Genomic DNA, 24729 nt, shown 5'->3' on the forward strand with positions numbered 1-24729 from the left:
AAACAATTCAACACTGAGACAGAAGACCCCCATTCTTGGACCCTCAATGTCAATGGATCATCCCACAAAGAAGGCAGTGGGGCTGGTCTCATCCTCACCGCCCCCGAGGGTGGTTATTTCAAGTGCGCTCCTCGTTTCTTGTTCGACGTAAGCAATAATGAGGCTAAATATGAGGCATTGATAGCAGGTCTTCGCCTAGCCAGAGACATCGGTGTGAGCCATATCCAGGTGTTCAACGATTCCCAGCTCATCGTCGGACAAATTACGGGGGAATTCGAGGCCAAGAAAGACACAATGCGGGCTTACAAAGATATTGCACTCCCCCTTGTTCGCCTCTTCAACACTTTCTACATCCAGCACATCCCTCGGACGGAAAACTCCAAGGTAGATGAAATGGCTCAATTAACTTCTACCGACCAGTCAAACCTCAGCCATGGCGTCCGCCTTGAATACCTGGCCCATCCTGCCATTTCCCCAAACCAGCAGCAAGTCCACTTCCTCCAAAGTGAACCTATTCCATGGGTAGCAGACATCCTCCTATTTTTGACAAATGGGAAATTGCCAGACGACAAACAGCAGGCTGCCAAAGTCAGGGCCCGGTCGTCCAACTACATTCTCATCAACGACCTCTTGTACAAACGTAGCTTTTCGCGTCCATACCTGAGACGCCTCAATCCTGCTCAAGCAACCTACATGATGAGGGAAGTCCACGAGGGTATATGTGGTAACCATTCGGAGGCCCGGTCACTAACCTATAAAATACTTCGCACCGGTTACTTCTGACCTACTCTCAACCAAGATGCCACTGAATTCGTACGTAAGTGTGATAAGTGCCAGCGCTTTGCCAACATTCCTCACACTCTTCCTACAGAACTGATCACACTTTGCAGTCCCTACCCATTTTCCAAATGGGGGATCGACCTAGTCGGTCCATTGCCCACCGATCGCGGCCAAACCAAGTTTGCAATCGTCGCCATTGATTACTTCACTAAATGGGTGGAGGCGGAACCCCTCGCCACAATTACCGAGCGGAACACAACCAGATTCATCTAGCAGTCGATCGTATGCCAATTTGGCATCCCTCAAGCCATTGTCTCCGACAACAAAAAGCAATTCGACAATGCCAAGTTCAGAAAATTCTGTGCAGAACTTCAAATCTAGCCATGTTTCTTTTCTTCAGGTCATCGCCAAGCCAATGGCCAAGTTGAGGTTACCAACCGTTCTCTTCTGAAGATCATCAAAACTAAGTTGGAAGTCGCTAAGGGACTCTGGACTGAGGAATTACTAAACGTACTCTGGGCCTACCGCACTACAGCCCGAACCCCCACTGGGGAGACCCCCTTTCGCTTAACATACGGCGCTGAGGCAGTCATCCCAGTGGAAATCGGCCTGCCCACCCCAAGGGTTTTACACCCAAGTCCAGAACAAACAGAAGAATTGCGTCGGGCTGACTTAGATCTGATCGAAGAGCTCCGACAGTCCTCTGCCGTTAGACGAGCCTTATATCAATAGAAAATGTGAATGCACTACAATCGCAAAGTCTGACCGAGGGACTTCTTCGTGGGAGACCTAGTTTTGCGCGAAGCCATTCTTGCCACCAAAAATCCGACCGAGGGCAAGCTTGCAGCCAAGTGGGAAGGACCTTACGTTGTTAAGGCCAGGCCTCGATCGGGCACTTACCGACTTCAGCCAAGTGGGAAGGACCTCGATCGGGCACTTACCGACTTGCCACCAAAAATCCGACCTAGTTTTACGCGAAGCCATTCTTGCCACCAAAAATCCGGCTGAGGGCAAGCTTGCAGCCAAGTGGGAAGGACCTTACGTTGTTAAGGCCAGGCCTCGATCGGGCACTTACCGACTTCAGGACATGGAAGGTCGAGACCTTCCACACCCGTGGAACGCCGAACACTTGAAGCGTTATTTTCAATAAAATGCCATGTCCCATCTCTGTATTAATCAATTGCGGTATGTTCTTTTTTAACAATCTACACACGTGGTTGTTTTTGTCCTTTTCACACATGATGTAAATTTGTGATCGATAGGCTACGCCTTAAATGATAGCGATCTTATCTCTCAGTTATCTACGTGGCATTTCAATAACACCTTGCTAAATTAAGTTACTTAAAGCCTCAGCCAGACTGAGCATGAAGGGCTCAGTCAGACTGAGTTACTTAAAGCCTCAGCTAGACGAAGCACGAAGGGCTCAGCCAGACCGAGTTACTTAAAGCCTCAGCCAGACTGAGCACGAAAGGCTCAGCCAGACTGGGTTACTTAAAGCCTCAGCCAGACTGAGTTACTTGCTTAAAGCCTCAGGCAAACTAAAGAGCTCAGCCAGATTGAGTTTCTTATAGACCCAACATGGAACACGAACAGAGAGTTAGCGGCCATACTTAATTAAAAATCCAAAGGCCAGGTCTTCCTCATCAACCCCCTCATCTAGGAGGTCTGGGCCACGTCGTCTTCATTTATTCTCACATTGCTGAAGTCCAAGTCTGGAAATAGCTCTTCCGCTTTACGTTTAAAGGTCTTCCAGCCGCTGTCCCAGAACTCAGTCATCTCATGCTTGTAGAAGTCTGACCACTGGAAGCTCTGGATCACTTTCTCTTCGCTCCTACTTCCAGTGGTCGCTCCCGACGGGCCAACCCCCCTATCTCCCTCTTTCACCAAGCTGCTGGCGATGGCGGCATCAATGGCCATCTGGAAGTCGGCGGACCCCTTGAACTGGTATACAGTCGCAACACACAGGTTAGGGTACGCCGCCCTCTCAGATGCCAACTTAGCTCTCTCCTCCGCCAAGGCCTTTTCCAACTTTGCCTTCTCCTAACCCTAACTTGGCCCTCTCATCGGTTAGGGCCTTCTCCCACTCTGCCCTCTCAGACCCCAGTTGCGCCATTTCCTCCTTCAGAGCCTTCTTTAACTCCGCGATCTGACTATCTTTCATTTCTTTGTCCTTAATCGCTTGGTCCTGTAGATCCTCGTTACAGGTCATGGCCTCCTCCCACCTTTCGTTGGCAGTGGTGCAGGCTTTTTGGGCTTCCTCTAGTTTCTTCTGCTCGCCGGCCAGCTGGAACTCAAGCGATATCACCTTGTGGGGCCTCGCTTCGAGCTCTGGCCTGACGGTGGTGAGTTCGGCACTAGCTCGCTCTGCCAAGTTCCTATGCACCACTGCCAGCACCTCCATGACCTTCACTTTTTACGCCATCTCCAGTCCCCTAGCACACGCACTCTGCGCGGCTTTCCTCCAACCCCCAGTCTCCACCCTTAACCTTTCTAGCTGCGCATTTGCCTCCACCAGCTGGACCTTCAGTGGCTTGACCTCCCCTTTTGCACATGCCACCTTGCTCAACAAGGCTCCTGCCAAAGTTGTCGCCTCCATTTGGGCCGAGTAGAGCCCCCTTAGTAGTTCGGCCTCTGTAAACCTTGCCATCGAGCGCACTGCTGCGTCCTCCACTACACCCAAGAGCCGATCTGTAGCAGTCCTGGCTTCGCCTCATTCTCCACCCAATCGACCGGACACCGCTCGGGCATGGTATATGGCGGTCTTCAGCCTGGCCGCCCCTGCCTCTCCTTGAGGTATAGAGCCCCCCTTGGTTGATTGCTCCATCCCTTATTCGGACCCAGCCATGCCACTCTCTACTTGGGTGCCAAGGTCCACGGCATTCCCTACCCCATCCCTTGCTTCCTCGAACTCCACCTCTGGGGTGACCTCTGCCATCCCCTCCTTCATCTTTTTCAACGTTGGCCCCTCCTCACCTTTCTCTACTCTCATCTTTTTCTTCTTCTTCTTCTTCTTCTTCTTCTTCAACACAGTCTCCATCTCCTTGTTGCCTCTTTCTTTCAATGGACCCACTGGGGGCGGTAGTAGCTCAAAACTACCTAAGTCCTTTTCCCCCAGCGACTTGGGGCGCGGTCAGATTCTTTCCCTGATGATCGATTTCGGTGGACGGCCTAACTGTGACTCTTTGTATTTATCAGCCTTGGCAAAAGCCGACCTATCCCTTCGTTTCTTGCCCAACGCCTAACCTCCCCCATTACGGGATTCTACCACGTATACGAACACGATCCACTGTCCCCCCCACCCAATCTTTTCCACTTCACATCACCGCATACCCTGACACCCTTCGAGCCCCACGCACAGCCATTTCTTCCTCTCACTCGGTCACCCCTCGCGGTCGGCGTCTCGCTCGGCCACCCCTTGTGGTCGGCTCTCCTGGCAATCGGCGTTGCAGTCGGCCCTCTCGCTTGGTCACTCCTCGCGGTTGGCCCTCCTGGCAGTCGGCTTCTCGCTCGACCACCCCTCGCTGTAGGCCCTCCTAGCAGTCGACATTGCAGTCGGCCCTCTCACTCGGTCACCCCTCACGATCGACCCTCCTAGCAGTCGGCCCTCTCACTCGATCACCCCTCGCGATCGGCCCTCCTGGCAGTCGGCCCTCTCGCTCGGTCACCCTTCGCGGTCGGCTCTCCTCGCAGTCGGCCTCTCACAGCCTCTGTTTTCTTCTTTATTTCCTTCATTGGACTGAAGCTACACTTGGGAATGGGGGACTACTGATATAGGTGGGCCTATAGGAGCGTTTGGCCCATCACTTAGAGCCCAATACATAATTCAAACACCTAAGCCCAATAGTGCTGGAACCCAACGTCACATTAAGAACCAATGACATCCAGACATCTGTCAAGAGTAGAACCAGCCACATCGGCAGACAAAGATCCTGCAAAATTATTGCACCACACATCAGCCATTAATAAGGTTCCCTGTAGTATTTATTGCGATAATCCCTCCCTGTTGGAACAGAACGGCCTTACCATGAACAAGGCAAGCTAGAACATAGACTTTCGGCTAACGTGACAGGTCGGAAGGGACAATGAAATGATTAGTAGAGGATATAAGCGGGCTTCAAAGACAAGGAAAAAGGTTAAGCTTCTCCATCACCAATCTATCTCTACGTACCATCTCTCTCTTTCTAACTTGCTCGTCGGAGGGTTCACTGGGGGACTCCCCGTTCCCCGTTGAGCTCTTGTACAGGTTTCTCCGTGGGCTCGGCGTCTCGGGCACTAGTTCGAGAGCGTGGATCAAACTGTAACATCAGCGGGCATGACCTTCTTGGTTGAGGACATGATTGTTCCTTTCGCGGGCGCATTGAACTCTTCGCGGGCTACAGAGAAAAAGTTTTAGGAGGTTGTTTTAGCCGCTGCTTGCTCGCGGCCATCATTCCTGATGATCGCAGGCACGAGGTACTGTTAGCATGCACAGAGGCAAATACTGAGAAAATACTGGGAGCATGTTTTGATTGCGACCTGAATTGCTGCTTATTCGTGAGCGCGATGTGGCGATTACACATCGCAGGCATCGCGGGCTCGGTGGTCGCTGTCGCGGGCGCGATGGTGAATGATGATTGAGTCATTTCTGCAGACTTTTGCCCTGGTTTCTTTCTATCTTTTTAACGCATGCCCTGCAGTAATAATCACACAACAAACAACCACTTTTCCACCTTTTAATCAACCTTCCTTTTTGCATAAGTCGTAAATTACAACTCTGAAAAGCAACATACTGTAGCTCTACAAATCACAATTTTCAACCTACAAAACCATACAATCATCATCTCAAATCAAATATCAAATTGAGTTTTTCAAGATAGATATTTAATATAACAAATCAATAATTAATGAGTTTTGTCAAGAAAGCAATTTGCCAAAAACAAAAATTTTATTAGGAGTAAAAATCCTGACAACAAAAAAGTAAAAAAAATATAATTCTTTGAGTTGGATGGCCAACACCTAAGCATAAGGAGTATATGGAAGTGAAATGCCTGAGTTACTCATTAAGAGGTTGTTATGTGCACACAATTATGCTACCTACAAAAAATAATTTGATGAAATTCATCCAATTATCAATATCATTTTATCATATTTAGCTGATAGGCATGTTACCTATTAGGAAAACTGGTGACAACACATATGAAACAACCACATGGCAAATCAAGTTTAAACTCGAAATTGTGTATCAAAGTGGAGTCTACAAGTTGCGTTTGGCACTCGCTTCTGCAATGAGTTCTGACTTAGAGGTACAATCGAAATTTTATCTATCATTTGATTTGTCATCAATGCAGTACGTTAATCGATAACGATCAAATTGAATTATTTTTTGTGTTTTTGTGTGTGGGAAAGGTTCGAATCAATGATGGACATGCAAATCCTCCGCAATTTTCAAGTGGATTGATAGGGAAAGACAATGCAATTGCATGGCATGGCATTCATGGGCTCTATTATTTGTTCAATATGGATATACCTTGTGATCAACTAAGGCAAGGTGATAATACAATATTTTTGACACAAGCAATGAACACTAGCCCTTTCCATGGTATCATGTATGACTATATTAGGTTAGAAGGTCCTCCTCTTCCTCCATCTAGTACTACTACTACTACTACTACTACTTCCTCAAACAACCAAAACCACCTTTAGTTTTATTTTCTTAATTTTCATGTAATTAAGTAAACCACATGGTGGGCACATATATTGGATGTTCTTTTTCTTAATTTCAATTTGTGGATATTGTGTTATATCAATAAACATAACAAAAATAAGAAATTGCCAAGAAAAGAAAAAAGAAAAAGGAAAAAAGACTTGGCATTATGCTCAAAGTGTGTTCAATTAGTGGGAACAAGTAAAAGTATTTACGAAAGCATCCAGTTGATGGGTCTAGTGCAAATGAAAACTATGGCGTCGCTTGCACTAAAGTACAAACCCCATTTGTACCCCCATTTTTTTCTTTTTTTCTTTTTTTGCAATTACTTTCATATGTTCTTATTGAGTATTTGAACAACATGTTTTTTTTTTTTAATTTTGTTTTGGCAAATTATACATGTGGTCCCTATAATTTTACTATTACTATATCAATTGTGTCCTTTAATTTTGTCAATTTTGTCCTTTAATTTTATGCATTGTGTCACTTGATAACATTTGTTTAAAAAAAATAGATAAATTTAAAGGGGAAAATGGTTTATTTAAAATGGATTGGATCATTTTAAATTAAAAAATAAAAAATAAAAAATCCCCCCAGTCAATTTGAGAAGAGAGTGAATAAACTATTTTGCCTTCTGATTTTTGGTTAACTTTTAAAGAATTTTATCAATTGGACTAAATTGATACAATGTAACAATTTCAAAATATTACTGATATAATTAAAAATATAAAAAGAAAAAAAAAGAGTAGATTATAGGTGTTATTTACTCTTTTTTACAATGATTTTGCCATTTGCACTTAAACTAAAAATTGTTGAGTATGACTTATAAGCTGATTTTTTTTACTTATTACGAAAAGAAGCACATAAAAATGGAGAGGTAATTTGACCCAAATAAGCCAATAAGTCAATAACCCAATAAGTTGACTTTCTTTTTTTCTATGTACCCAAAAGAGGCCTATGTTGCGCTACAATCAGGGATCCAAATATTCTCTAAAACTTTTTTTTCTCCAACCATCATTTAGTACTTTATCTAAAAGTCACAACTCAACAGTGAGTCATTATAATATTTTGTAACATATGGATCAAATACTAAATGATAACGAAAAGAAGAAAGTGCTCGGAGAATCCTCTTTAGCAAGATAGCTAGAGGTGATGTTGGTTGGACTATAATGGTTCCGGTTTAGAGCCGACCCATTTCATACTCTTAAAGCCGGGATCCCGTACATTTAATTGTTGTTTATGAGCTTTTTCATCTTGTTGGGAGTTGAGTTGAGTTGTTGGTTGTGTTTGAAACATGTTGAGAGTTCGTTTTTCAAAGAGTTGTTGTCTAGCTTTCTTCTTGTTCACTCGAGCGGTGTTTTAGTAGCTCAAGCGGTCTTTAAGATCTCCCAGTATATTTGCAAGTCTGCAAAACTTCTGGGAGTAGGGTATCTTCGCTCAAGCGATCCTTCTTGCATTGGAGCGATCTTTTATAGTCTGCAAAACTTTTGGGAGGCGGTCATTGTGCGCTCGAGCGGTGTTTTGGTCGCTCGAGCAGTGTCACTTTTTGTGTTTGATGCTCGAGCGGTGGTTTGGTCGCTCGAACGATTAGTGTGTATATCAGTTCGGAAAAAAGAGGTTTTTATCACTTTTTCACTTTCTCTCTCTCTCTCTAAAATACCTTTAACTCTAATTTCTTCATCTTCTCTATCTAGTTCTTGCTTAAAACCTCAAATACACCTCCACCCATTGATTTCTTCACCATAGTTCCTTGGAGAAAAAAGTAGAGCTCGTCGGAAGCTTCATTTTAATTGGAGTGGATCTCATTTCCAGTCTTGTCAAACTTCCACCCTTGATCTCTTCGTCTTCTACTTTTGAGATAGGGATTTCTTAAATCTTTTGTATGATTCTTAGCTTAGTTATTTGCTCTTTAAAAAGGTTTAGTGATTTGGAAATTTTGGATTAAATTTAGGGTTTGATTTTGAAATGTAAAAGAGGGATTTTTCAAATAAATTCTTGAAAAAGGGTTGTGAAAGTGTGTATATTGTTGGGTTGTGTTGGAAACTCCTTCCTTAAATGTGATTTTGAAAATAAAGAAAGTTTTGTTTGAAAAATCATTGATGTTGATTTATGAAAGAAAATGAAATGATGTTAGATTTTGAAAAAATATGGAGAATGTATCTATTGATGATGAGAGTGGAGTTGGATATTTATTATCGCTCTCATTTTAAAATTTATGAGATTTTATTTGTTGTTGAAAAATTATCTGTAGAGTTGAAATATCTATTTTAGGCTATTGGTGGAGGATACTTTGATTTTTTGTAAAAATTGCATGAGCATTAGTGTAGCGATCCCCGTTTCGATCCTTCTTTCATGTTTTGCCACTTCAACTGGGCCAGTCGGGAATTGAGCTGCCCGGTCAGCTCGCGGCGGTCCAGGAGGCAGCGCTCCTTGGCTGGTTCGAGGGCAGCGCCCTAGCAGGATCGATGGGCAGCGCCCCCGAAGCAAAAATACAAAATGCATTCGAAGTTGCTTGTCCACTCGAGCAGGCGTTTATGTGCTTGAGCGGAAAATGTTTGGTTTCAGAAGTTTGACCTATCTGCAAAAGTACTGGGTTAGTGTATTTGACGCTCAAGCGGGCTTTCCACGCTCGAGCGGACCATGTTATATCAGTTCGTGAATCTGATATTTCAGATCACTTTTTCAATCCTCTCTCTCTCTAAAACTCTCCAGAATTCCAGATCGGAAGCTTCTGTCTCTAGAAGTCATCTTCTCTCTTTGATTTCTCCAAATCCATTGGGATTTAGACCTAAGTTCTTCACCAAAGTTGGTTATCATCTTGAGGGCTTCGTTGTGTGCAGTGAAGATCAAGTTTCGACACCGTTGATTTTGGGGGTTTCATCTCATTTCTTCTTCAAAACTTGAGGTTCGGATTTTCTTAGAGTTATATATATATTTTTGTAAAGATCTATATGATTTTCAAAATCATTTTTCGATAACTTTGAAAATTGATTGTTGATTCAAGAAGTTGAGTGATTTTGAAAGTGGGTTTGTCTCTTGTTCTTTTAAAATGATCTTATGGGTTTTGATCTTCATTGATTGAAGAAAAGATGATTTTAGAAAGTTTTTTTTCAAAATATTTGAGTTGTATAGTTTTGGTGAGAAAACCTAGAATTTGAGGATATTTTTAAAGAAATTGAAAATCCATGAATGTTATTGTTATATTTATTTTGTGTGTCAAAATAAATGGATGTTTGGAAATTTTCTTATTTATATTTATATAAATGATGAATTTCAGAGAATATGAGAATTGTTGTTCATTTTGGAAATTATTATTCAAAACATTGAAATAGTCTTGAAATTATTGTGGTTAAGAATACTTGAGAAGAGGGAATTGTATTATACATTGGATGATGAATTGGAATAAAAGTATTTATATTCATCTTGTGTTATTGGCATAACAATTCATTTGATTACGTTAAACTTTGAAAGTTGATTTGAAAACTTGCATTGAAAAAAGAATATTGAGAAACAAGTTTTCATGAAATGATTTTGGGGTAAATACATTAGTAAGTCTTGATAGGTGGTGTAGATGATATTGAATAAGTTGGCCTGAGAGTCCGGGGTGAAAGACCGAAAACCCGCGCGGATAAGTGTCGAGCTTTCCGGTTAATACCGGTAAAAATGACAATTTAGTAGTACTTGTATAGTCTACTTGTAGACACCGACCTAGGGATTACTAGAGTCGTATTTACCGCCCTTGAAATAAATTATTAAGTTTTGAACAATTGAAATTGCATGACATCATTGAGCATGATGGTTTTCATAATATGAACATGTGATTTATCTTCAAAAATGGGCATAGCATGGCATGTGCATTTCATCTCTTGAGACTTGTATAAAATGTATATACTTTGTTAAGGATTTCCTACTGGGCTTTATGTTCACCCTACAGAATTTTTGTGCAGGAAAAGATGTGGTGATGCCGCCTAACTAAAGGCGAGGAAATATGTGTTGAGAGTAGGAGACTCTCATTTTGTTGTGACTCTGTGTAAGCCAAGGCCTGTATGTGTGTGGGTTTGAATAACCGTTTTGTGTAACCAGGCTCAAGCCTTGGAAATTTGTAAACCCTAGGGAGTATTTATTTGTTTATTTACTTATTGTTGGATTAATGTATTATTGCATGAAGAACTATTGTATCATGTAATATAAGTTTGGAGATTTATATTCGGTTTTCCTTGAAAGAGCCATGATTGTTGTATTATCATTTGGGCTAGAAATTTGGGGCATTACAATTAGATTAAGTTAAAACTAATTTATTATACATCTTGCTTCGAGCATTGTTTCATACTTGAACATTGAAAATGTATTGTTTTTGATAAAAATGAGTGTATACCTTGGTAAATCTAGTTAGGGGGGTGTGGTTCTGATTTATATTATTGCCCTGTGTGTCCATGGTGAAAGTCCATAAACCCGCGCAGTTAGGTGCCGATCCTTCTAGTTAGTACCGGTAAAATGGCTTTGGTAGTGCTTGTATAGATTTCCAATATTTTGTATCTACTGCCCTATTTTTTGATATAAAAGTGTATTTTCATGAATTAAAATATAATAATGATAGCATTGCATTGTTTTGAGATGAAAAAGTATAATGTTTGGCAAATGACATGCATATGCATTCACCATATGACTTCATTAAGTTTCATACATAGTGTTAAAGTATCTCTACTAGATTTTAGCTCACCTTATGTGGAAAACAACTTTCAAGTGCTGATGATATGCCTCTACCAAGGACTTAGCTTGGATGGACCACGCGGCCTCTAGCCACGCGGACTACAATAACGTGGACTTCGTTGCCATAGTTTTAATGGATGTTTACTAAAATTTTCTTCCAAAATTTTATAAATCTAATATGATTCATCAATAGTTTTGATTATGGGAGTTAAATCACCACGCGGCACGGGCACAAACTCTTTGTCACAAATACATTTATGTTGTTCTAACAAGGGAATATGAATTAAGACGTTGTTTATGCTTAATGAAATGGTCTTTTCTTGTATTTGCATTGGAAGGTATTTATAGATAAAATTGTTTCCAGGAAGGAAATCTCCATGCATATATGGAAAACATAAAATTTTTGGTATAATGAACTTGCTATCATTTAACCAAATAGCTATATTTTTAGCTTTGAATTGTATGGAAGTGTGGTTGACATAAATTCCAGTAACCAAAATTGGATGTTTTATTAATGTCCATTTTTCTTTTGGTATGGCATTCCATTTACATGAGTTGACTGTAGCTCCTGTATCTATAGGGTTTGTAACCTGCAAAATTCAATGTTCCCAATATATAGATATATATATATCTTCTTTTTCCTTGGCTAGGAGAAAAAATAATATCATCATTTTTTGTTTGAAAATGATACATATATGCAGACTTAATATGTTCAAGTTATTTTCTTGTTCCTGGGAAAATAAGAATCTGAGCATTGTTTGAAGTAATACATTCTTGGTTAGAATTATTACTTGATTCTCCAATGCTTAATTTCGAAAATGATTTGTTAGGAAAATATTTTTCAAATACGGAAGTTGATCTTTTAATTTTTGGAATTGTATTCTCAATATATAAATTTTTTCCTGATGCCTGCATTTGTAATTGTGCAGGATTTTTTGTTTTAGAAGATTCTCCTTGTCCCACTAGGTCTTGGATTAACCATTGTCGAGGGACTTCTAAATCACTCAAATTCATCAGACGAGGTTGTATTACCGTGTCAAATGATCTTGGTTTAAAGAGTTCAACGCTTTTGTTATCGTTTGATCTTGTTTTTGTTTCAGAAAATTTGGTTAATTCGTGAATTGTTTTCCAACGAATAGCCAAATCATGAGAATTTGATTTCATTCCTAATCTTTGTATTTTAATTCTTATTCTGACTGTATCTTCAAGATTAGGATCATTTATGAAAATAAAGAAATTTGGTCTAGCAGTAAACCAAACTACTCCATTAGCCAAATTAGACTGAATTCCTCTAATGATTGCTTTCATTAGGTCGGAAAATCTTTTGTCGGAAAATCTTTTGTCAAAAATTACTGTCAAAATAGGAGTATCTATCCCTTAGCGAAATAAGGCTGTTATGGTTACTTGAATTAATCCAATATGGATATATTGAATTTCAGGATATTTCTTTTTCCATCTTGCAACCTTTTTCTTATCAAAAAAAGGAATATCAATATTTCCTTCTTTCTGACCATTTTGCTTGAGTGTTCCCACTGTATTGTTCAAACACTCTTGCTAAAAACAAGTTGAATTTTGAAAGTTTATAAATTTCTGGAACAGCAACTTCTTGCATTTTTTCGAATTTTGCTAATTCTTCGTCGGTAAAAGTTTTTTCTTCTCCGATTACATCTCCAAGTCGAATTGCCTGTAATTCTTCTTGAGATATCCTATCTGCTTCTTGAGATATTTCTTGACTATTATTAGTCATCATGAAGATTAGTTCTTCATCTGAACTTTTTTCATCACTAGAAATTTCGTATAAGATTTCTTCTTCATAGAAAATTTCTTCGCCATATATTATTTCAAAATTTTATTTTTCAAGAATTTTGATCATTTTCTTTGCACTTTTTCCCCGTTTTGAGTATTCGGGTGCATAGTGACCTTCTTCGTTACAAATGTAACATTTACAAGTTTTCTTTTTTGAAACACTTGTTGGTTTTTTTTTTCAAATATACTTTTTCTTTTTTGAAAAGGTTTTGTTCTTTTTCCAAGGTTTCCATTTATATTTTCTACATTTTTGGAAAATCCTTTTCGTTTAGAAAATGTATTACCACCAATTTTCCAATTTTCTTTTAAAATTTTATCACAACATTTTTGACCTTATTGTGAGTTGGAAATTTGATTTTTTATTTGTTTTTTCGCCTTTGCTTCTAACACCGATCTGATATTAACCTTAGAACATAATTAATGCGGAAACCAAGATTATCATATTCTTCCTTCCCCATTTTTTTGAGAAAATCGGGATATGTTTGAATACTGTGGGAGCCAAATAAATAGCAAAATCAGAAGCGTACACTCTAGAAGAAAGACATTACTCGGCTCTAACCTGTATGATCAGGAGGCCGAATACAATAAATAGGTCGAGTAACTATTGAACTATGGGGCTGAATAAATAAGCGAACAGTGAGCGAAAAGTGGACCAGGCCCCGAGGCCCTAGAAACGAGTATAAATAGAGGAACAACAGTGGAAGAAAAGTATGTGAGAACTAGTATGCTTACTTAAAATACAAGTAACCCAGAGAGAGTAGATACTGACTTGTCCGTCGGAGTGCTAATTCCGGTACCCTCGGCCGTAGTGTTCATTTCTTTTCAGGTGTCTATCCGAGGATCATGAGCGTCTCCCAGGATTAGAAAGGTATTTCCAAACCAGTTCTCCACAAATACATAACTCATCCCATGGATTAGGGAGTTTATGGAAAAATTGATCTAGCCAGGGTTGATTTGCTGGTGGATTAATAAGATAATAATACTTTTTAAAAGTTTGAACATAGCCTTCAAAAAGACAAATATTACATAATTCTAATTTAGTCAAAATATAATTTGCATCTTGTCATGACCCGATCCCGCCCCCATGGGTTAAGGACATAACCGGCCAGTAATCCTGAGATTACTTACGGCCTCAAACCAAACCAGACATAACTCATCAGAGTAAAGGGGCCAAACAAAAACAAAATTTAAAACTTTGTCCATAGAGCTGTGCTTACATGGCACCTCATAACAAACCATACATGTACATATTAATAACTCACATCAAAAAAATACAGTAACATAAAGTTCTGTACAGACAGAATCATTCAAGTCTAGGTCAGCCAATCAAAACTATATACAAACGTATCCAAAGTCCTCGCCAACATGACAAAATAAAACAAGATAGTAAAAGGGCGAAGACGAGTCTCATGCGTGAGACGTAAGGGCTGACTCTTCAAAACCTTGGTTGTTCCACACAAACTTCACTGAGGCTGGGTTCGGACCTCCCTTGGCTCACCTACAGACACATGAATGAGCGTGAGCGAAAGCCTAGTGAATAATATCAAATAAAGAAGTTACACAAACGGTATTTAGAACAACGTTCTTCAAACGGCCTTGGGCCCAATTCGTATTTCTGTCTAGCTTATATATAAATATAGGTCAGGTGACTGCGGTTCCAAATACATCATACGGCCTCGGGCCCAATTCATTCGTATTATTTATGTCGGACAACCTCTGGCCCATTCATTTGTATCATACGGCCTCTGGCCCATTCATTCATGTCATACGGCCTCTGGCCCATTCACTCATGTCATATGGCCTCTGGCCCATTCATTTATGTCAGACTATCATTCGAGTCAGACTATCATCCATGTCATACGGCCTCTGGCCCATCCATTCTTTCATTCATGTCAAACTGGCCTTTGGCCCATTCATTCTTTCATTCATGTCAAACTGGCCTTTGGCCCATTCACTTTATCATTCATGTCAGACTGGCCTTTGGCCCATTCATTCTATCATTCATGTCAAACTGGCCTTTGGTCCATTCTTTTGGCATAGCAAACATTTGTCCACCATTCAAATTAACGAACTTATAAGACTTACACAGAAGTAACCAATTGGACAAACAATATATTTCAGATATCTTTATTAAGGTATTAATCACAGTGATCAGCTAGATGATTTTCCCTGGAGCTCAACCCTACACATTCCATGAACACAATGGGTCACAAACAATCCAATTTGTTCTTAATTCACATATTCCTCTTTATTCTTCGTTCTTATTCTTTTAATTCATTCATAATGCTCAATGCATGCTTAAGAGTACTTAGAAGTGAAAGAGAATTGAAAACGAGACTCAGAACACATTTACAAAATTTCAGAAACAGGGGTCCCCGCTCGAGCGTGGACTTTCCCACTCGAGCGGACCCATTAAGTCTGCAAAAGTACTGGTTGCTTCATTTCTACGCTCGATCGTGAATTCGGACGCTCGAGTGTGAGGTCATTCTACATAGCTCCCCGCTCGAGAGTGAACTTCCCCGCTCGAGCAGACATCCATGTCTGCAAAAATACTGGGAGCTCGCATTTCCTGCTCGAGCGGCGCCTACCCCGCTCGAGCGGACATCCCAAATTCTAGAAATTCCTGAACTGTTCTTAAGCTTCAAACTTGTATTCAAATCAACATATCTTGCACATCATGGCTCAAACTTCACATATACATGTACTAACATGACCCAACACCAAATTCATCACATTATGAAGCTCAATTTCATGAATCAATTACATGCATGACTCAAATTACCCCAAACTCATCACCAACATACTAAATTCAAACATTCAAGACTCACACCTCCATGATTTGTACTTGCATGTGGGATATACCCATTACTCTCAACTTAGTTGGTGAAGAGATGATCAAATACATGGACTTTAATCAAAATCCAACATGGATCACACATATTATGCTCAAACATGGAAATTCATAGCAATATCTTTCATGCATGCATCTATTGACTTCAAATTCATCAAATACAACACAATCCTTGTTCTTGATTACCATTCAACTTTGAATTCACAAAATTACAATATTAAACTCATGAATTCATAATCAATCACTCACCTAGAAGCTCAATCTTCCCAAATTATGGTCAAATCTTGAGTTGGTCTTCAATTTATTTAGGCTTCAAGATCAAAACCTCAATTTGAGCTCTCCCTCTCTCTAAGTCGGCCTCTCCCTCTCTCCTTAGAGTGATTTCAGCCAAAATGAATAAAAGAGAGGAGTTGAGTGTATAGTGACCCTTTATATATAAGTCCCATTAATCCTAATTATCAATATTAAATAATTTGAGCACTACACCATTAATTTAATCTAATTAATATGATCCGAATCAATTTTCAATTAAATTTTACCGTAGGCTCTAAAAATTATGCTAATCACAATGACGTAATCAATTTCGGGTTCCGCGATCGATAGAGCCTTCGATTTAAATTCCAAAGCAGATAATCAAATAGATATTCCTACGGTGAATAGATAGAAATTCAAAACCACACATTTGGCACACAAAATCATATCAAACACATGATCACATTCATAATAGGGACCAATTAGCATAATACGGAACATGGTTATCACACATCTGCTTGCAAATTAGGATCTCCTGCAAAACCACATAAATTTTCTTTTATGATTTTTGCAAACTCAACTAAAATTGTGTCAAGTGTGAGAAAATTTGTCAACAAAGCCGTTTTTTGAATTTTTCCAATTTCAGATTTTTCTCATTATCTTAACCATTGCTACACATCTCCTTGGAGAGTTACTGCAATATAATCAAGGAATTTTTCCTTTGACCAACTATTTTTTATAATTGGTAATAATGATGGACAAGGATTGTGCCCAATCATCAATTGCTTGTTCTTGATCCTTAAATGGAACATGAGACAAATCTAAATAAGTATCATTTTGAGCTATTGGATACTTATGATTATTATGTTTTCTAGATATTACTAACTCAGATGTAGGTACTCACAATGTTAGTATCATTTTTAACTTCATTTGTCTGAATAAAGTCAAAATTTTCTCCATCTTCCCATGTGCCAAATAATTCGAGATCAATTGGCTCTTCTGCCTTTTTTTCTCTTTATTTATTTCTGGTGAAATATTTTGATCTAATGTTTCTTCAGATAAGGATGATTGACTGTCATCATCATTAGTTGACATACTAATATCATAATTAAAGTGCTGTAAAAGGGCTTCATATTCTAAATAAGTTTCTCTTATCTGGTCAAGTAGCCTATTTCTTTCATCAATACCTAAATCTGGGTCTTTATATAATTTTCTCCAATCCAATATTTCAACAATATTTTCATATTCAGTCCTATTATAGGTATTGGTTTGAAGTACCATAATATCTTCTGTACCATAAAATTGCCTAGAGATGTAACTATCTCCTGGACTATTCATTCCATCATTGTTTATAGAGCATATAATTTCTAATTTTGTCACCAAATTGTTTATTTGGTTTTTTGCTTCTTTATTTAAGTCAATATTTATTACAAATTGTCTATTTTAGATTCTATAGACTCAATTTTGGTTTCTAGATAATTTCGATTTATTTTTTGATTTTTATCTAATTTAGAAAATCAAGAACACATAATATCAGTAAAATTATTTAAATTAGAACACACACTATTTATATTTGTAGACTCTTTAGTAATATGCAAACTATGGTCATATTTATTATTAACATTATTTTTTGTATTTCCAAAGCATATTATATCTTCAGGGTTAATTGCAATTATAGATTGTTGTTGGTACCTAAGACCTTCCTAGTATATTTATCCGGTGCCTAAAATCTCTCCTTATGATCTTAAAGACTTAATTATGGCCACTAGTCAAAAGATCTTAATGAGTATATGGGTTTTGACATACACTAAGTATATAGGTTTTACAACAACTATAAATGAAACAAATAATTATGAAGATACAAAATACAAAGGATACACAACTAAAAACTTAGACAAATTTTTTTTTATTTTTATTTTTTTATTTTTATAACATAAAGCACACCATACACATTTATATATATCAAAATTTATACATAGATAGAAATACTTACATAGCTTGATCTTGCTTTCAAAAGTTCTTCACCAAGCTCTGATACCAATTACAAAAACAAAACAAAAAAAAGAAATGAGCTTTTTTCTATTTTTATTATGGAGTTATAGAGTATGGAATTATGATGGAGAAGTTAGAGACAAAGTTAGAAGCACAAAGATGGAGAGACTTTACATTGTCCATTATGTTGGCATAAAAGCCAATATATAGAATACAAGATGGATAATACAAACAAAACCAAACTTAATGCATACCTAACTTGGCAAGACTTTATGGCCAAGAGTTGCAAAAATTTCTAACACCCTAATCAAGCCTAGTCATAGGCTTTATAAAAGCTCTACATAAAAATAAATACAAAGAGACAAAAATGGTTAAAGGAAAAACTACAATTATTTGCTATGTGCTACAATTTTTACTGGTAAAAATGACAAATTGGTAGTACTTGTATAGTCTACTTGCAGACACCGACCTAGGGATAACCAGAGTCATATTTACCGCTCTTGAAATGAATTGTTAAGTTTTGAAGAATTGAAATTGCATGACATCATTGAGCATGATGGTTTTTTCAAAGATGAAGATGTGATTTTCTTTCAAAAGGGCATTGCATGGCATGTGCATTTCATATCTTGAGACTTGTATAAAATGTATATACTTTGTTAAGAATTTTCTATTGGGCTTTATGCTCACCCTACGGGATTTTTGTGCAGGAAGAGATGTGGTAATGCCGCCTAACTAAAGGCGAGGAAATGTGTGTTGAGAGTACGAGACTCTTATTTTGCTGTGACTCTGTATGTAAGCCAAGGGTTGTATGTGTGTGGGTTTGAATAACCGTTTTGTGTAACCAGGCTCAAGCCTTGGAAACTTGTAAACCCTTGGGGGTAATTATTTGTTTATTTATTTGTTGTTGGATTAATGTATTGTTGCATGAAGAACTATTGTATCATGTAATGTAAGTTTGGAGATTTATATTCGATTTTCCTTGAATGAGCCATGATTGTTGTATTATCATTTGGGCTACAAAATTTGGAGCGTTACGTACGTTACTCAAACGACACATGCCCAAGAAGACACGTAAATTAGAAAATCGGGAAGAAGAATTGGGGGTGCTTGCAGTTCGATTGAGGCCGAGAACCTCCAATCAGCCATCCGTTCGTCGGATTAGCAGATTGGAAAAAATCAATCTGCAGCCGTCCGCCAGATTGGCGAATGCGGATTGAACGAATTGGTGAAGTGGCGGATGGATACAAATCGGTTTGACAGTTTAAACTTTTACAAATTTTGAATATAATATAACTTGTCAATATATATATATATATATATATATTTTATGGCAATCTAACTTAATATTGTAACACCCTAAAAAAAAAATACATAAAATCCATCACTTTAGACATGCATTGATATAAAAGAAACCTTCCATTTCTATTCATCAGAGTAATTCTTACAACTGTATTACATGTTAACAACAAAAGCAAATGTTCTACGGGCTTACAGCTTTCCAAGTTAACACTTGGTTACAAAAAGAAGAGTGCTAACTCAATATATATTAAGCCCTAGGCTTGAATTTACATGTAATACAAACAAAATAAACAACAAAAAAGAGAGTCTTCAACTCTCATCATCGTCCAAGCTATGTCCTTGAAGGTGGCTTACTACCTGTACTTGAAAATAATGTCCCATAAAGGGTAAGCCAACGCCCAGTAGAGATATGCTAAACACAGTATGAGCAATGACTAAGACATTAGCAATTGATAAATGTTCAATTTCCATAAACCAATTCATAACCCATTTCCATTTCATGACCACTATGTTCATATTTCATTTCAATTTCCATTTCTTATCAATTTCACAATTTACATCAACGGCTCAGAACCTGGCCAACCACTTATATGAGACAGTGACTCATATTAAACATTTCCCATTTTTACAATAGATAAACATACTAGTTGTATCAACATCTCAACAGATAAGCATACAAGCTGTATCCACATTTCAACAGATATGCATATTAGCTATATCAACACTTCCAAAGATAAGCATATGAGCTGTATCAACACATTATCTGACAAGCATATGAGCTGTATCAGTGGAGTCCATCCCCTATCTCCTCCCAAACAACATCCGGTTTAGAGGTCCATCCTCTATCTTCTCCTAAACCGTGGAGTACATCCCCTATCTCCTCCCCCACACACAACGTATATACACAAAGGTCATATACACAATCAATCAATATATAACGTTAATGTATTCTATCAACCGTCATACTCTATGACATATCCAATTGATTAGTTTTAGTTTGCTTAATCATCATGCATTGTCTACAACAATCAAAACTACCCTCCACCGGTAGCCCAAGCAATTATTTCTAAACAGATAATAAAAGCTCCAACAGATAAAATATCAATGTTTTCAAAAGTGAGTGATTAATAAATCTAACTCCATTATTCAACCTTATAATGAACCAATTTCATTATTTCCAACTCAATTCTATATAGCTACGATTTTCCCAAATTAATTATACCAATTAATTTAAACAACAAATTAGGCCTTTTTCCTCCAACTCTCAATATCAACTCAAAGGTTCAAATATCACCAATCAACACTATATCATCATTCTGAAACCCAAAATACATATTATGAGCCCAAAATCAAAAAACCCTCTTTAACACATTTTGAAACCCTAAGTCCCAAAATCAACCACTTAAACAATAAGCTCAAAATCTAGGTTAAAACCCATAAGAGTGAGTAGGAATCCCTACCTCAAATTCAGAGCTCAAGGAAAGAAGATGAAAAAACTCAACGTGCTCCAAAACTCAGCATACTCGGATCAAAACGTAGCCCTCGACGATCAACCCAACTCTTACAAAGGCCGAAGGAAAAGGAAACACTCTAACTAGATCAAACCCTAGAGAGAAGGGAGTTTCTAGAAAGAGGAACTCTCAAAATGGCTTTTTAGAAAGTAAGAGAGAGAGAGAGAATGTAAAAAGTGATTTTAAAATGTCCAGCTGCCAATTGATATACGACATTCCCGCTCGAGCGGAGAACACAACGCTCGAGCGTAAAGAACAAAAACTAGGTCCGCTCGAGCGCAATAAGGCCCGCTCGAGCGCCAAGACACAAGAATAAAGTACATCCGCTCGAGCGCGAAAACCAGTCCGCTCGAGCGTAGATTTCCCCCTCCCAGAACTAACACCAAAAAGTACTACCCGCTCGAGCGCCAGAGTACCCGCTCGAGCGCCACCGCTCGAGCGCAAAGAAACCCGCTCAAGCGTGAAAAACATGCCTGCAGATGTTCTGCAGAGCACCAAAATACTGGGAGCGTGCAATCTCCGCTCGAGCGCAAGAAGACCCGCTCGAGCGGACCTCTTAAAAATTGGGCAACAAAGAATTGAAACCAAAGCTCAACCAACCTGTAACAACTCTACCCAATACATCCTAAAACTCAATCAAGCGGAATTAAATGACGACAACAAGATAGATACAACTACCAACTTCACGGAACCGAGTCCGGAATACAACAGAACAGTAAAGGGATAACCGGGATCGCTATAAATATAATCAAAAGATTGTCAAGTAAATTGTCAAATATCACTAATAAATACATATAAGAAAACCATGCATTATCAAAACTATTTCATTACTTTTTTTATTCAAGAACTATTTAATTTAAATTTTTTAAAAAATGACAAAATTAAGCCTTACATTTTTCACACCAAAATACCAAATATCAACACTTGTCGTTTGATAAAAGGATTTTCAAATTGAAAACAAATTAAAAACACAATATAATATCTAAACTATTTTCAATTGAAAATAAAAACAAAATATCTAAACAAATTGAAAACACAAAGTCTTACAATTTCCTAGGTATGATCGCGGTTAGACGATTCGGTTGTAGTCAAAGGAACTTTAAATCTACCATCTGTCTAAAACTAACTGGATTGGAAAATAATCAATCCGCAACCGTTCGCTTGTCATTACGCATCTGTCCAAAATGCAGTGGATCAATTCGGTTGGACCGATTTGGGCAGATCAGAATATCCACTGAGCACTCCTAGTTGCAAATGACTTGGGCTGTCCAAAATATCATATTGGTTTGAATCAATATGCACCGTTCAATTTGCTAACTAAAGATTAAATTTTAAATTTTGTAATTTTCTTTTGAAACCATTCAATTTCGCTATAATTAATACATATATATTTTTTAACCTCTAATGAAATATCAAAGTAAAAATAAGTGTAAGAGAAATTTAAAATTTGGAATTTGTTACAAATTAATAGTTATACATATAAAAAATATTATATAAAATTAGTTTGTGTTATATATATGAAAAATATTTTGCAAATTAATATTATATATTATGTAAATGTTTGATAATTGGTTAGAATATTATTCAATTCATTAATCTATCCAAAACCGCTCAAACCGTTATTTGCCAATCTACCATTCGATTTATAATTTTACTCTCAAACTGTCTGAACCGCACTGTACACACCCTTATATGTAAGTGAATTCTTTGACCCAAAGATAATATTGTGAACAGTCTGTAGGTATTTCTAGTAATTCCATGCGTTAGATATAACCAGAATTAGATTCAAAAGGAGTTGTTTGCTTCCGCTTTTTTATATATAGGTGTGGGGATGTATTTTCTGAATACCAACATGTGGTATGGTGACGCCAACGTGTCAGCCGAGGTGCCACGTGTCTTGGTAGTTATGCCGAGGTTATCTTTGGCGAGGCCGAGGTGATCTCCGAAGATATCAGAATTCGAGATAGGCAGATAAATGGATAAGGGGCAAGAGTCCTAGGTAAAAGAGAAGACTTTGCTAAGATAAGGATAAAGCTCTTAGGGAGTTTGTGCCTGTTTGGCAGAAATTATAATCAGCTTATTTCAGCTTTCAGCTTAATTTAAGCTATTTTGATGTGTTTGGTTTAGCTTATAGCTTATAGCTTATAGCTTTTTGGAAGTCAGAAATCAGCTTATTCTTTGAGTGGGGCAGGAGATGCTTTAAGAATAAGTCAAAAATCAGCTTATGTTCATAGTTATAAGCTATAAGCTGTTTAGGCATAAGCTATAAGCACTTTCCCACAGCTCTATCAAATAGGGCTTTTATCTTTATCTCTTGAAGAGTCCAAAGTTGACATTGAATTGGAGTCCATAGAAGTCAGACTTCTAGTGGGACTTGGATTTAGTAAACTATAAAAGAGAAGCACCCCCGTGGGTCTAAGGTACGCAGTTTTATACTCAAGCTTGTGAGTTTAGCACTTGATTATCTTTGAGAGATATACTAACTTGATCATCGGAGTGCCTCCGGGTGGAAGAACCACCGCCGGAGCCTTTTCTTTTTGTTACAGGTCTGTTGAAGCTATCTATTCTGCCGGTGCTCTCCAGCTGATTACTAGGCGGGCAGTGTGGTCAGAAAATTACCCACACAATTTGGCGTCGTCTGTGGGAATCTTAGAAGAATAGATGGCCAGTGACGGACAGAGGGAGAACATTGGGGGCGACACTCCTGCTAGGAGTGGCAGACCAATTGATCTTGACGTTGAAGGAGACAACCACAGTACAGAAAATCATGACCAGGGTCACGGAGAGAAAGACGTCGGCCAGGAGGGCAGTACTTCGAAGCGAACAGACCAAAGCAAGTATTATAACGAAGATAACCTTTAGGTATGAAGGAATAGGTGCCTACGGAGAGATGAGGAAATAAAAGACTTGGCAAACAAGTTGGCAGACCTACAGTCAGTGGTCAACTTCATGATGCAAAACAATGTTATGCAGCCACCATACCTGCTGCAAGATACACCGATGCCGGCAATTAACACCCAGAAGGGAGGAAGGAAAGCAATCCCCGAAGCCCCTCAGCACACCAGGAAAGGAAGACACTCACACCGACCTTCCAGGGAAGTCGGACGAGAGGAGCCGAGGCAAGAAGAGTCCCGAAGGACACATAGAATGAAGGATCCACGGCCCAAAGAACATTGGCATGTTCAAGGGTAGGCACTCTGCTTTGACACAACCCATGGAGAAAGATCGAAACAGGCCCACCACGAGGCCGAAAGTAGTGTGCCAAAAAGATTGAAGTCCAGAGATAGCCGAGCCCCAAGTAGGAGTAAGGAAGACTTGAGGGATTACCTCAAAAGGAGGCAGCAGAATGTTGAAGCCGAGGTGACATCCCCAGTTAAGCCGAGAACACCGTTCTCGGTGGAACTGGACAAATTTGAAGCACCAAAGAGATTCAGTATGCCAAGGTTCCAAATTTATGATGGTAAGTCAGATCCCAACTTTCATGTTGGACTATACCTGAACTCAATGGCATTATACAATGGGAACGAGCCGTTGCTCTGCAAAGTATTTCCCTCATCCTTTGGGGAAATTGCATCTGATTGGTTCCATAAACTACCGAAGGGAAGCGTAAAGACATGGGAAGGCCTGGCCGAGATGTTTGTGGCCAGGTTTGTAACGAACAAATTACAGCCCTTGAGGGTCGACGCCCTGATGGCTTTAAGAATCACCAAGGAAGAAGGCCTTAGGGCCTACGTGAAGAGGTACTACGAGGTGTTCAATCGAATACCCGAATGCAACCAAGAAGTGGCGGTCGTGTCTTTCAAGAACGGCCTGAAAGATGACTGCCCACTACGGAAGTCTTTGGC

At 38.8% G+C, this 24729-nt stretch overlaps 1 protein-coding gene across 2 annotated transcripts in view; it reads left to right on the plus strand.

Annotated features, from left to right (window-relative positions):
• LOC114287454 (uncharacterized) overlaps positions 1-6641 on the plus strand; it is a 34746-nt gene extending 28105 nt beyond the window's left edge. For both annotated transcript variants that reach the window (XM_082874146.1, XM_082874147.1), the window contains 2 exons: positions 5936-6062; positions 6166-6641. In XM_082874146.1, coding sequence (XP_082730272.1) covers positions 5936-6062; positions 6166-6462 — 424 coding nt within the window. In that variant the 3' untranslated portion in view covers positions 6463-6641. The remainder of the gene's footprint in view (positions 1-5935; positions 6063-6165) is intronic.
• Positions 6642-24729: the final 18088 nt, after the last annotated feature.

The sequence above is a fragment of the Camellia sinensis genome, chromosome 6, assembly GCF_055761805.1.
Source record: "Camellia sinensis isolate YWXY chromosome 6, ASM5576180v1, whole genome shotgun sequence".
Lineage (NCBI taxonomy): Eukaryota > Viridiplantae > Streptophyta > Magnoliopsida > Ericales > Theaceae > Camellia > Camellia sinensis.